The sequence below is a fragment of the Thamnophis elegans genome, chromosome 4, assembly GCF_009769535.1.
Source record: "Thamnophis elegans isolate rThaEle1 chromosome 4, rThaEle1.pri, whole genome shotgun sequence".
Classification (NCBI taxonomy): Eukaryota; Metazoa; Chordata; class Lepidosauria; order Squamata; family Colubridae; genus Thamnophis; species Thamnophis elegans.
Genome location: NC_045544.1, coordinates 51,501,546 through 51,515,846, shown reverse-complemented (window position 1 = coordinate 51,515,846; position 14,301 = coordinate 51,501,546). Strand labels below are relative to the sequence as shown.

Below are 14,301 nucleotides of genomic sequence, written 5' to 3'. Positions count from 1 at the left end.
GCCGAGAGAGTGGGAAGGGTCTGGATCTCTACGGGTAGATCGTTCCACAGGACCGGAGCAGCTACAGAGAAGGCTCTCCCCCAGGAGGCCGCCAGCCGGCATTGTCTGGTCGACGGCACCCGGAGAAGGCCCAACCTGTGAGATCTTATTGGTCTTTGGGAGGTATGTGGCAGGAGGCGGTCTCTCAGATATCCAGGTCCTAAGCCATGTAGGGCTTTAAAAGTAATGACTAGCACCTTGAAGTGTGTTTGGAGACCAATAGGAAGCCAGTGCAGCTCGCGGAGGATGGGTGTAACATGGGTGTATCTAGGTACACCCGATATCGCTCGTGCAGCTGCATTCTGGACCAACTGTAGTCTCCGAACACTTTTCAGGGGCAGCCCCATGTAGAGCACATTACAGTAATTGAGCCTTGAGGTGACAAGGGCATGAGTGACCATTCGAAGTGCCTCCCGGTCCAGATAGTGTAGCAGCAGATTGAGGTTTGGTTTAGCAATGTACTTACAAAAGACCAGGACTCGAGACCACGAAGGTGCAAGAGAAACAGCTTTATTGACGCGTCAAGAGTTCAGAGTGTTGCACACCAAAACTGAACTGCCTGGGCTACACCCTGGGCAGTGATTTTATACCTTTTAATCAAACTTCGTAAATCAGTAGGCGTTACAATAGGCATATACATTTTGAATGTCCAAGCCCCCTGCTTAGGACAGGGAAATACATTTTGGAAAAATACAATGGAAAAGTCAAAAGTTACAATACAGAAGTGAATCCTGATAATCATAAAAACAAGACAGAAAAAGTTCTGAGATAATGCCAACATTATTCTGTCATTTGGCTATTTTGAGTTATTCTACACCCACATTACTTCCGTGTGCCATCCTTGTGCAGAAGCTTGCGACATGTTCCCATATTTGCAAGACTTAGGAGGAAGTTAGAAGTCAAAGTGGACTAGAGTGAAATGTTAAGCTAATATGAATTTATAGTTTTCAGCCTATTATGACCAACTAACCTGTCCAGCCATCTGGTGGGCTTACCTGTGCACCCCCTCCTGCCTTAATAGGGCCGCAACTGGTGCACCAGGCGAACCTGGGCAAAAGCCCCCCTGGTCACATCCGACAGATGGTGTTCTAATGTCAGCTATGAATCCAGGAGGACACCCAAGTTGCGGACCCTCTCTGAGGGGTGTAAGATTTCACCCCCCAGGCTAAGGGATGGAATGTCTGGACTATCCTTGGGAGGCAACATCAATAGCCACTCGGTCTTGGCTGGATTGAGTGCAAGCTTGTTCGCTCCCATCCAGACCCTGACAGCCTCCAGGCACTGGGACATCACTTCCACCGCTTAGCTGAGTTAGCACAGGGCGGACAGATACAGTTGGGTATCATCCGCATATTGATGATATTTAATCCCGTGCCGGCGTATGATCTCACCCAGTGGCTTCATGTAGATATTAAATAGGAGGGGGGACAAGACCGAGCCCTGTGGCACCCCATATTTGAGGGGCCTAGGGGTCAGCCTCTGCCCTCCAACCAACACCGATTGCGACCTGTCCGAGAGGTAGGAGGAGAACCACTGTAAAACGGTGCCTCCCACTCCCACCTCCCGTAACCGTCGCAGAAGGATACCATGGTCGATGGTATCGAAGGCCGCTGAGAGGTCAAGAAGCACCAGGATAGAGGAATATCCTCTATCCCTGGCCTGCCAGAGATCATCGGTCAGCACGACCAAAGCAATTTCAGTGCAGTAACCAGGCCTGAAACCCGACTGAAAGGAATCCAGATAATCAGCTTCATCCAAGGTCCGTCAGAGTTAAAAGGCCACCACCTTCTCAACAACTTTCCCTACAAAAGGGAGGTTGGAGACTGGACGATAGTTATTAAGGATAGCTGGGCCCAGGGAAGGCTTCTTAAGGAGGGGGTCTTACCACCGCATCCTTCAGAGGGTGCGGGAAAGATCCCTCCTGAAGAGAGGTATTAACAATCCTCTGGAGCCAGCCTCATGTCACCTCCCTGCTGGTCGAGACCAGCCAGGAGGGACACGGGTCCAGTAAGCAGGTGGAGGCACTCACCACTCCCATGGCCTTGTCCACTTCCTCAGGAGCGACAAGCTTGAACTCGCTCCAAGAAATCCGATCAAGGCATCGGCATCTCGGCTGGCACTCGGCTGGCACTGTCCAAGTGGCGTCTAGGTCTGTCCAAATCCAAGCGACTTTGTCCGACAGAAACTGAACAAATTCCTCAGCTCTTCCCTGTAAGGGTTCTCCCATACCCCTCCCTTTCAGGAGGGAGCGGGTTATCCTAAACAGGGCGGCCGGGCGAGATTCTGCGGACGCAATAAGAGCGGAAAAATGAGCACATTTTGCCGCCCGTATCACCACTAAATATCCTATGAAGGCTCTTAGTTGTGTTCAGTCAGATTCGGAGTTACTAGCACTCCAATGTCGCTCTAGGCGTCTCTTTTGGCGCTTCATCTCCCGGAGTTCCTCGGTAAACCAAGGGGCCCTCCTGGATCCACTGCCGCGGAGAGGCCACAAAGGCGCGATCCGGTACAGAGCCTCAGCCGCTGCTGTATTCCAAGCAGCGACCAAGGACTCTGCCGGATTGTGGGCAAGGGAGTCGGGTATCTCTCCAAGCACCGTCTGAAATCCCAAAGGGTCCATCAGGCGCCTGGGGCGGAACCACCTAATCGGTTCCTCCTCCCTGCAGTGAGGGAGTAGTTTCTGAAAATAAGCCTCAGTAGGAACTGATCTGACCATGACAAGGGCGAGATCTCAATGCCCTTCAGTTCCAGATCACGTCTCCACTGTCCCGAGAGAAACACGAGGTCGAGCATGTGACCCGCTGTATGAGTCGGACCCTGAATTACCTGGGTCAAGTCCATGGTTGTCATGGAAGCCATGAACTCCTGCGCTCCATCCGAGCGTTCGCCGAGAGATGGCAGGTTGAAATCCCCCAGTACTATCAGCCTGGGGAACTCAACTGCCAGTCCAGCTACTGACTCAAGGAGCGCAGGCAGGGCTGTTGTAATGCGGCTGGGAGGCAGGTACGTTAGAAACAAGCCCACTTGACCCCCTAGGTCCAACTTCACCAGAAGGGACTCACACTTGACAGTCTCCGGAGCAGGGATCCCACAAGGTACTAACGACTCTCGGATGATGGCTGCTACTCCCCCACCCTTTTCTCTGGTGTCGCGGTTGGTGGAGCACCTGAAACCCTTCTGGGCACATTTCTGAGAGGGGGACTCCTCCCTCGTGGCCCAGCCAGGTTTCAGTAATACATGCCAGGTCTGCCCCCTCATCTAATATTAAGTCCCGGTCGAGGGGAGCTTTATGAATTACAGACCTGGCATTTAGCAACAGCAACCTGAGACCAGGGCCCTGACATCTCTCGCCACCCGGTCCTTGAGTTGAGCTATCAGGGCCGGAAGGAGGGATCGCTGTGACATAGCGAACCCTGCTTCCCCGGTGATGGGTAGCCCTGTAACTCCCGTCGTACCTGCCTCTCCCAAACATGACCGGGATGCTCCAGCCCATCCCTGTCCCCCCTTCCTCCCCTCCCGCGGCCCCCGTTCTCCCCAGCAGGCCATTCGTACCATACACTCTGGGATGAGAGGCGGCTCCGGGCCCCCATCCACTTCTGCTTCTGCACTCAGTGGAGGGGCTCCAGGCCACACTCTCAAAACAATCAAAACTGAAATTAAACAAGAGATCAATTTACAACAACATCCATTTCATGTACAAGGAAACCATAGAACTCTTATAAAAGATACTCTCATTGTGGGAAGGGACAGGCTCACACCATATCCACCCCCAAGATATACTGGAACAGCTAAATTTTAATAGTTGTTAATAATAATTAATATTTAATGCATCCAAGCTGTTAAAGTCTGCCTTGCATTTTTAAATATTGCACAGGAAATGGAACAAAAAAGCAGAAGGGAATGCATAAGTATTGAGTTAATTTCAAAAGCACCAAACAATCATACAATAGAGCATATGTTACGTCTTCTCTTCTCATGCCTAAATTTGCTTCAAAGTTTCCAATTTGCTGATAAATGGATGACAATGAGTTTGATCAAAAGGATCCTTTTTCATCAGCAGCATTTAGTCTATTTTTATACTGCTTTTCTGTGCAATTGTTGCAATAATTTCTGTTTCTCCCATTTTTAATTAACTATCTAGACTTGAGAATAAGGTAAATAAAATTTTCATTTTTAAACTAAGAGACTGTATTACAACAAAATGTTTACCTTTAGTGGATCCTTCAACAGTGTGTGATGGAACTACACCAGATTCCTGTAGAGTAAAAACACACATTTTAAGCAACTTTATGATAGCAATACAAATAATCATGTAACATTATTTAAGAAGTTACATGGTGTAATCCTGTGCATTACACATATTTACTTTGAGTAATTCCAATTCAATGTCTCAAATGTGCTTTTTCAAAAAGCAATTGGACTTTCTTGTTTTTTTTCCTTGAAAATGCTTCACTTCCCATCCAAGAAGTTTCTTCCAGGATGTGAAGTAAAATGTTTTCAAGGAAAAAAACAAACAAACAAAAAATCCCCAGTTACTTTTTGCAAAAGCACATTTGTAGAAGTTTGTAGAAGTTTATTTATATGCCGCCCTTTTCCCTGGGGGGACTCAGGGCGGCTCACAACCCAAGGGGGAGGGGGAGACAAACTTTTAACATATAAGACAATACATAATTAAAAACACAACATTCATACCATTCGGGCGGGTTACAGTCTTAGCCCCAGGCCTGACGGGATAGCCAGATTCTGAGGGCTGTGCGGAAGGTCTGGAGGGTGGTGAGGGTACGAATCTCCACGGGGAGTTCGTTCCATAGGGTCGGAGCTGCCACCGAGAAGGCTCTCCTCCGCGTAGTTGCCAGTCGGCATTGACCGGCAGATGGAACTCGGAGGAGGCCTAATCGATGAGATCTAATAGGTCGCGTGGAGGTAATTGGCAGTAGGCGGTCTCTCAAGTACCCAGATCCACTACCATGTAGGGCTTTATGGGTGACAAGTAGCACCTTGAAGCGCACCCGAAGATCGACAGGTAGCCAGTGCAGCTCGCGGAGGATAGGTGTTATGTGGGTGAAGCGAGGTGCACCCACAATCGCTCGCGCGGCCGCATTCTGGACTAGCTGAAGTCGCCGAATACTCTTCAAGGGCAGCCCCATGTAGAGCACATTGCAGTACTCCAGCCTAAAGGTCACAAGGGCATGAGTGACTGTTGTGAGAGCCTCCCGGTTCAGGTAGGGGCGCAACTGGTGCACCAGGCGAACCTGGGCAAATGCCCCCCTGGTCACAGCCGACAGATGGTGTTCTAAAGTCAGCTGTGGGTCCAGGAGGACCCCCAAGTTGCGGACCCTGTCTGAGGGGTATAATGTTTGACCCCCCAGCCTGAGAGGTGGAATACTTGTCGAATTGGTGGGAGGGAAACACAACAGCCACTCGGTCTTATCTGGGTTGAGCACGAGTTTGTTAGCCCTCATCCAGTCCCTAACAGCTTCAAGTCCCTGGTTCATCACGTCCACTGCTTCATTGAGTTGGCACGGGGCGGACAGATACAACTGAGTATCGTCCGCATACTGGTGGTATTTTATCCCGTGCCGCCGAATGATCTCGCCCAGCGGTTTCATGTAGATGTTGAAAAGTAGGGGGGACAAGACCGAACCCTGCGGCACCCCATATGTTAGGGGCCTAGGGGTCGATCTCTGCCCTCCAACTAACACCGACTGCGACCTGTCCGAGAGGTAAGAGGAGAACCACTGCAAAACAGTGCCTCCCATCCCCACCTCCCGCAGTCGTCACAGAAGGATACCATGGTCGATAGTATCGAAAGCCGCTGAGAGGTCAAGGAGAACCAGGATGGAGGCGAAGCCTCCGTCCCTGGCTCTCCAGAGGTCATCGGTCAATGCGACCAAAGCGGTTTCTGTGCTGTAGCCAGGCCTGAAGCTGGACTGGAATGGTTGTCCTGGGACAACCAGGACCTGGATGTTTGAGGTATCTTCCAATCCAATTATTTTTGGTCCTCTCTTTTGTTGATGCCAGAACGCTAACATTCAAGAAAAAAATATTTATGATTTTTTCTAAATACAATTTATTAAGAAAGGGGTTAAGCTGATCACACAAAAATTCCAGTGAGCTACCCTTAATATTGTTTACAGAACAACACCTAGTCTCATTATCAGTATGAGAATCAACTCATTAATTAGAGAAGATTCTCATTATGATGAAGCTAGTCCGAAAACATTCTAAATACTCTTTTTATTATATGTAATTATTTATATAACTTGACTGATTTAATATAATCTAGTAAAAACAGCTTGATATGGATTTACAAATAAAACCAGATCACTATCAAACCTCAACATATTTTTATATGCTTGTCAAGTTAAAAGCTAAGTAGACTTCCCTTAGCATCCTTATATTATACCATTATTTGTAATTTGAAATTCCAAATTAGCAACATTTTAGGAACTGAATATATAGAAAACAAGAAATGATTATAATTCACAACCTTCTTCAATATAATTGGTTTCATCTTGTCATCAACATTTTCCACTTTATTTGTGATACTGTTAAATGAGAGCATCAGGACTTAGGGCTACATTGACATTCTTTCTTGTCTACCATCAGAGAACTTAGTCACTTTATTTGATACCAACAACTAGTCTCTCGGGAATAGGGCAGCATACAAACTCAATAAAATGACAAAAAAAATAACTAGTAATGATTCTGTCAACAAATTCCATCTTAATACTGGTTTTGAACTGCACACTGATTTATAGTCTAAATTTGGGATTTTCTTAATCCTTTCTTATTGTTGTATTTTGTGTTTTGTACTGGTCTTATCACAATCCAGCATGATTTTTATAATAGTTTTATTAGAGATTACAGTTAAAAGATAAAACACTAATACAAACTAAAAACATGAGTAAAAAATTAGAAAATGCAGAAAAGAAAATGCAAGAGAATAGAACTACAAAAGAAAGAAAAAAGGAAGCATATAAAGACATAACTGCCTCTTCATTATAACAAGCATAAACAATTTTAGTAACTTATCATCTTGTCTTATAATACAAAAAAATGCTCTTATCTCCCCATATCTCATCCCTTAGCTATAAAAAAAATCTTACAACCTCATGATTCATTCTTGGTCAACAAAATTCATGAAACTATACCAGACAGGACTACTTATCTATTTTAACCTTGATCAAATAAACCAAATTTATATTCCTGCCCTGTGCTTTTAACAACCTTGTTTTTTAATCACTTTAATGATATCTAGGAGCTAGATTTCTTTTCTTTTTTTTTATTTCTCCCTTTTCAGAAAACCCTTCAAAACTTTAACAGATTTCTTTTTTACAGATCAGTTTTATAAATCCAGTACAGGAAAGTTATCTAAATTACTCTTGTAGTTTGTTATTTCAATTTAATTATTAATTTACTTAATTTAATTAATAAGTAGTACATTAATAATCTTTTAATTAACACATCAATTGGTTTCATTTCTATACCAAGTACATTATTTCCCCCATATTATTGTTGTAGTTTGCCATTTCTAAATCTAAATCCACATTCAAATCAATGTCAGTCTGGTAGAACTGCTTCATCTTCTGTAACATCATTTATATACCATCTATGTATTATGAGACATTCCTGAAATTAACATCTGAGCCCACTGTTCATACATATCCTTGAAAACATCCAATGCTAAAAATATTTTGCTCCATTCTGAATTAAATAACTGATTTTAAATATATTTCTCCTTCAACTATAACCTTTAGTTTCTTCTAGGTACCCATGGGAAGCTGGCAGCACATGAAACCACATCCCCTCTGGTCCACAGAAAACCTCTCTCCACAGAACTGGTTCCAAGTGCTCAAAAGTTTGGGGGCCGCTGCTCGAATGTCCAACTCTTATAGTCCCATCCTATCATATTTTTCCTTAAGGAAGTCAAAGAATAGCAATTTCCTATGGGTGCTGGCAGCTCTGTAGCCTGTTGTATCGTGCGCATATGCCGAAAGGAAACGACGAGAAGCGGGGGGACGTGGCCGTGACTTTAACCACCCTCTTTAACTGGTGTCTACTTCCCCCCCCGAAACCGCTTTGGCCATTCTCAGACTCGGGGCCTCCTACCCTCCCTCTTTGCACTTTATATTTTTCCGGACCCATGAGGGAGGAGAAAGACTGGGAATTCCCCCTCCTATACCAACACCAGTTCCGGCTCCGAACTGCACGAATCCGCTTGGGCGGAATTTGAGAACTGCGCAATTTTTACTGGGGTGGAGTATGTATGGTGTGAATGGCGATGAATGAACCCACTTTTAATTTAAATTAATTAATTTTATACTACCATGTTATTGTAACTTTGTATGTTTTAAACGATTACAGTGGGGTATGAATGAGAGAATGGTTGTGTAGTACACATGAGAGGACCAGGAACACAGCCTGGTGCCCCCTCCACTGAGTGCATAAGCAGAAGTGGCAGGGGGCCCAGGCCTACCTCTGGCCCTAGAATGATTGATAGATGTGGCCTGCCAAGAAAAACGGGGGCCATGGGAGAGGGGGGGGTCTATGGGGACGGGGACGGGTCGGAGCATTCCGGTCATGGTTGGGAAGGGCAGGTATGACGGGAGCTACAGGGCTAGCCATTACCGGGGAAGGAGGGCTCGTTACGTTACAGCGATCCCTTGTTCCGGCCCTCTAAGCTCAACTCCAGGACCTGGTGACAAGAGAAGCCAGGGCCCTGGCCTCAGGTTGCTGCTGCTAAATGCCAGGTCTGTGATCCATAAAACTCCCCTCGTCTGGGACTTAATACTTGATGAGGGGGCGGACCTGGCATGTATTACTGAAACCTGGCTGGGACATGAGGGAGGAGTCCCCCTCTCGGAAATGTGCCCAGAAGGGTTTCAGGTGCTCCATCGACACCAGAGAAAGGGGTGGGGGAGTGGCAGTTATTATCTGAGGATCATTAGTTCCTCGCAGGATCCATGCTCCAGAGACTGTGGGGTGTGAGTCTCTGCTCTTGAAGTTGGATCTAGGGATTCAAGTGGGCTTGTTTTTGACGTACCTACCTCCCAGCTGCGTCTCAATAGCCCTGCCTGCGCTCCTTGAGTCAGTAGCCGGGTTGGCAGTCGAGTTCCCCAGACTAATAGTACTGGGGGACTTCAACCTGCCATCACTGGGTGAACGCTCTGATGGAGCGCAGGAGTTCATGGCTTCCATGACAACCATGGACAATGGCTTCCATGACAACCCAGGTAATTCAGGGTCTGACTCATAGAGCGGGACACACACTCGACCTTGTGTTTCTCTTGGGGCAGTGGAGACATGATCTTGAACTAAGGGGGATAGAGACCTTGCCCTTGTCATGCTCAGATCACTTCCTGCTGAGGCTTGACTTTCGGAAGCTACTCCTCCTCTGCAGGGAGGTGGAGCCGATTAAATGGTTCCGCCCCAGGTGCCTGATGGACCCACGGAGATTTCAGATGGAGCTTGGGGAGATACCTGACTCTCTTGCCCACACTCCGACAGATGCCTTGGTCGCCAGCTGGAATGCAACGGTGACTGGGGCTCTGGATCGGATTGCACCTTTGCGGCCTCTCCGCAGCAGTGGATCCAGGAGGGCACCTTGGTTCACCGAGGAACTCCGGGAGATGAAGCGCCAAAAGAGACGCCTAGAGCGACGTTGGAGGGCTAGCAACTCCGAATGCGACAGAAAACTATTAAGAGCCTTTATTAGGACTTATTTAGTGGCGATACGGGTGGCAAAATGTGCACATTTTTCCGCTCTTATTGCGTCCGCAGAATCTCACCCAGCTGCCCTGTTTAGGATAACCCGCTCCCTCCTAAAAGGGGAGGATGCGGGGGAACCCTTACAGGGACGGGCTGAGGAGTTTGTTCAGTTTCTGTTGGACAAAATCACTCAGATTCGGACAGACCTAGATTCCAGTTGGACAGTACCAGCGGAGGTACCAAGGGAAGGTCTTGCTCAGATTTCCTGGAACGAGTTCCAGCTTGTCACCCCTGAGGAAGTGGACAAGGCCATGGGAGCGATGAGTGCCTCCACCTGTTTGCTGGATCCGTGCCCCTCCTGGCTGGTCTCGACCAGCAGGGAGGTAACATGAGGCTGGCTCCAGAGGATTACTAACTCGTCTTTGCAGGAGGGATCTTTCCCACAATCCTTGAAGGAAGTGGTGGTAAGACCCCTCCTTAAGAAGCCTTCTCTGGACCCAGCTATTCTCAACAACTATCGTCCGGTCTCCAACCTCCCTTTTTTAGGGAAGGTTGTTGAGAAGGTGGTGGCCCTACAACTCCGACGGACCTTGGATGAAGCAGATTATCTGGATCCCTTTCAGTCTGGATTTAGGCCTGGATACTCCACCGAAAGTGCTTTGGTCGCACTGATTGATGATCTCTGGCGGGCCAGGGATGGAGGACACACCTCTATCCTTGTGCTCCTTGACCTCTCAGCGGCCTTCGATACCATCGACCATGGTATCCTTCTGCGACGGCTGGAAGAGGTGGGAATGGGAGGCACCGTTTTATGGTGGTTCTCCTCTTACCTCTCTGAGAGGTCGTGGTCGGTGTTGGTTGGGGGACAAAGGTCGACCCTAGGCCCCTTAAATATGGGGTGCCACAGGGCTCGGTCTTGTCCCCCCTCTTATTTAACATCTACATGAAGCCACTGGGTGAGATCATTCGTCGGCACGGGATCAAATACCATCAATATGCGGATGATACCCAGTTGTATCTCTCCGCCCTGTGCCAACTCAGTGTAGCGGTGGAAGTGATGTGCCAGTGCCTGGAAGCTGTCAGGGTCTGGATGGAGGTGAACAAACCCGCACTCAATCCTGACAAGACCGAGTGGCTATGGATGTTGCCTCCCAAGGACAGTTTGGTTAGTCCATCCATATGCCTGGGGGGTGAAAATCTGCTCCCCTCAGAGAGGGTCCGCAACTTGGGAGTCCTCCTGGACCCACAGCTGACGCTAGAACATCACCTGTCGGCTAGGGGGACCTTCGCCCAGGTTCGCCTGGTGCACCAGTTGCGGCCCTATCTGGATCAGGAGGCACTTCACACGGTCACTCACGCCCTTGTCACCTCAAGGCTTGACTACTGTAACGCGCTCTACATGGGGCTGCCCCTGAAAAGTGTTCGGAGACTACAATTAGTCCAGAATGCAGCCGCGCGAGCAATATTGGGTGTACTAAGGTACACCCACATCACACCTATCCTCCGCGAGCTGCACTGGCTTCCTATTGGTCTCTGAGCGCAATTCAAGGTACTGGTCATCACCTTTAAAGCCCTACATAGCCTAGGACCCGGATATCTGCAAGACCGTCTTCTGCCACATACCTCCCAATGACCGATAAAATCGCACAGGGTGGGCCTTCTCCAGGTGCCGTCAGCCAGACAATGTCGCCTGGCAACCACCCCGGGGAGGGCCTTCTCTGTAGCCGCTCTGACCCTCTGGAATAAACTGCCCCCAGAGATCCGGACCCTTCCCACTCTCATGGCCTTCCGAAAGGCTATTAAGACCTGGCTATTCCAGCAGGCCCTGGGCTGTTGACCTCATGACTGAGGTCCAGCCTCGATTAGACTGGGTGTATGTTGTGACTTTTTTTAATCTATGTTTCTGTGTTTTTAACTTTTCTATTTTTAAAATGTATTGTTGTAAGCTGCCCGGAGTCCTTTGGGATTGGGCGGCCTATAAATTCATTAAATGAAATGAAAAATGAAGGATTCTTAAATTAATTTCAAAGCCTTCTTTCAAATCCATCTGGACCTTTAGCCTGATTTTAACTTTTCAAAATCAATACTCTTAATTGCCCTGTTTGCTGTTTATTCTAAAAAAATGTTTTTCTGGATTCTTGAACGTGTACCTAAAAATGCTTTTGCTAAGGAGAAAGGGATTCACCCAAAGAATGTGATAAAAGCTTGCTTTCCAAAGGTTAATAGTTTAAAAGCAGTTAAAAAAAATTCCAAATGTGATTAAGAAATGAGGTTCCAGAGTACATGTCTTCTTTTTTCAGAGAGATTTTGTGAGCCACAACTGAGCATCTGGCTGCCAATCTCTGCCATAAATGCCGACCCTGCTCCTTCAGGGATATTTAGCTCATGGTGCCCTCACTGGAAGTCACAATCCAGTTTGTGACAGCAAGCAGCACTGTCTGCATAAAAAGGAGGGCCATTTGGCTAATTGAGGAGAATGACTTTTTTCCTTTTTCAAGCTATCAATAAGTCATTTAAATCAATATATAAAAAGAAGAGTAGTAAGGAAAATCCTCTCCAAACTCTTTTTTAACAAATATCAAAGCTGTCAGATATCCTGCAAGATTGCAAACACATGTAACTGATTTTGTATTAAGCTCTCCATTTTAATGGTTGTAATTAAGTTCAGAATCTGCCTCTGAAAAAGAAATCAAATCTAGATTTCAAACTAGAGAAGCTGTTAATGTTTTAAACCAATAACTGGTATAAGTAAGAGGCTGCATATTCGCTAATAAGATGAAGCTTAATCTGAACAATGTGTTTATACATAAATTATACATAAATACTGTATGGTCTAGATTCAGCTTTATACCTGAAGGCATAATATAAATCAGTGTTTCCCAAACTTTTGACATATGTGTACCACTTCTATAATTTTCGTAATGCTGAGTACCCCTCATAAAAAACATATGCTTTAATAAAAATCAAAATATATTTATTTTTGACGCCTCACAAGACTGTCTAACCATTAGATAACACTGCAATTCTCCGGCGTTTAAACAGCTCCGCGGTTCAACGTCAACTGTTAATGTTCCCGCATTTTAAAAATGGCCTAACCCGAGCTGCGCGAAGGATGCGCAGAAGTTCCCGCCATAATGAGTTGCGATACGATGTACGATGGCCCCAGTTCCCATGTAAAAACTGCGATGCCCGCCTATTTCTTTCCTTGTTCTGTGGGGGCAGCTAAGCACAGTGCAGTGGATATTCCCACGTGATCCGCACCAAACTCCGGTGCAACGCGTACCCCCGTACTTCCCGTACCCCTGGGGGTACACGTACCACACTTTGGGAAACACTGATATAAATAATAAAACTATACAAATCACTGCTTTGAGACTACTGTAGTATTCTGAGTGCTAAGACAAATGCCATTGGAAAGAGGTTCAAAGCCTCTTTCCAAGTTTAAAGTTCAAAGTACAGTCTTGTGCCACCTGGGTGCTCTAATCAGAAACTTGAAGTGATAACTATTGTTTTACACAACCAGAACAGGTTGGAAATCTATAACAAACAAGGGTGTAATGGTTTCTGTTCTCCTATAAATTATATCCAGCCATAATGAAACATGCCTTAGTTTCAAAAATGTCCAGTTGCATCTAGACAACATTACTACAATGTATTTTATTTGCAGCAACCTTTGAAGAATCTTTAAAGACTAAAAATTTGGTCTAGAATAGGCATTCTCATGGGCATTCTGATGATTTTTTCAACGTAGGGGTGTCAAACAGACTGGCTATGCCTACACCACAAAAAAGTCCCAATATGTGATATGATGCCGCCATGACGACCTGAGTTTGACACTCCTGCCCTAAAGTATTAAAAGGCTTTAATTCTATATTCAAAAATCAGATAAAGATGCTGTCAGCCTCTGCTTTGCTGTTGCTTTCGGCTGCCATGAAACGGGGAGGGAGGGCATGGTATTTGGGAGGGGTTACTCATTGTGCTGGAGGAAGGTTCTGGAGCTCAGCTGCCTGTCGGACTACGCATGCGTAGGAGATTCCCGCCAGGACTAACGGCACCGACATTCCATCTTCGTGATGCCTTTTGAAGTTATCTCACACCTGACACTTGGGAGAATTATGATTGGACTGTAACTGTGATGCCAAGGGGTGGGGAATGGGTTATTCTATATATCAATCGCTTTCGCGCCTAAATAATCAGACTTCGCTTCGCTATGCCTTTAATCATTTATAATTAGTAAAAGTACACTTGATTTCTACTCATGGAGTCTCGTGGTCTTCTTTCCTGATTATTTAATGGAGAGGTTCTGACAGATGCTCTTTACTGTGTTTCAAATGATATAATAAGACAAGTTGCCTTCTTAATGGCCTCACCTAAATTCAGCTTTTGGAAAACAGAGTTTTAGCTTTCCTGTTGACTTTGTATTAGTTGGTAACAACCTCTTTATTTAAGGATACATTACTTTTACAGGGAATGTAAATCTTTTAATGCTTATGATATTTATAATATTAATATATATTCCCAATGGTACACAATAAAGCAGTGTATAAAATA

General features: G+C 46.2%; 1 protein-coding gene across 1 annotated transcript in view; it reads right to left on the bottom strand.

The window, feature by feature from the left end:
- The window catches only part of ADGB (androglobin), a 112,432-nt gene that overhangs the window by 62,383 nt on the left and 35,748 nt on the right, over positions 1-14,301 (bottom strand). The window contains 1 exon segment of the mRNA XM_032217185.1: positions 4,249-4,294. Within this exon segment, the coding sequence (XP_032073076.1) occupies positions 4,249-4,294 (46 nt within the window).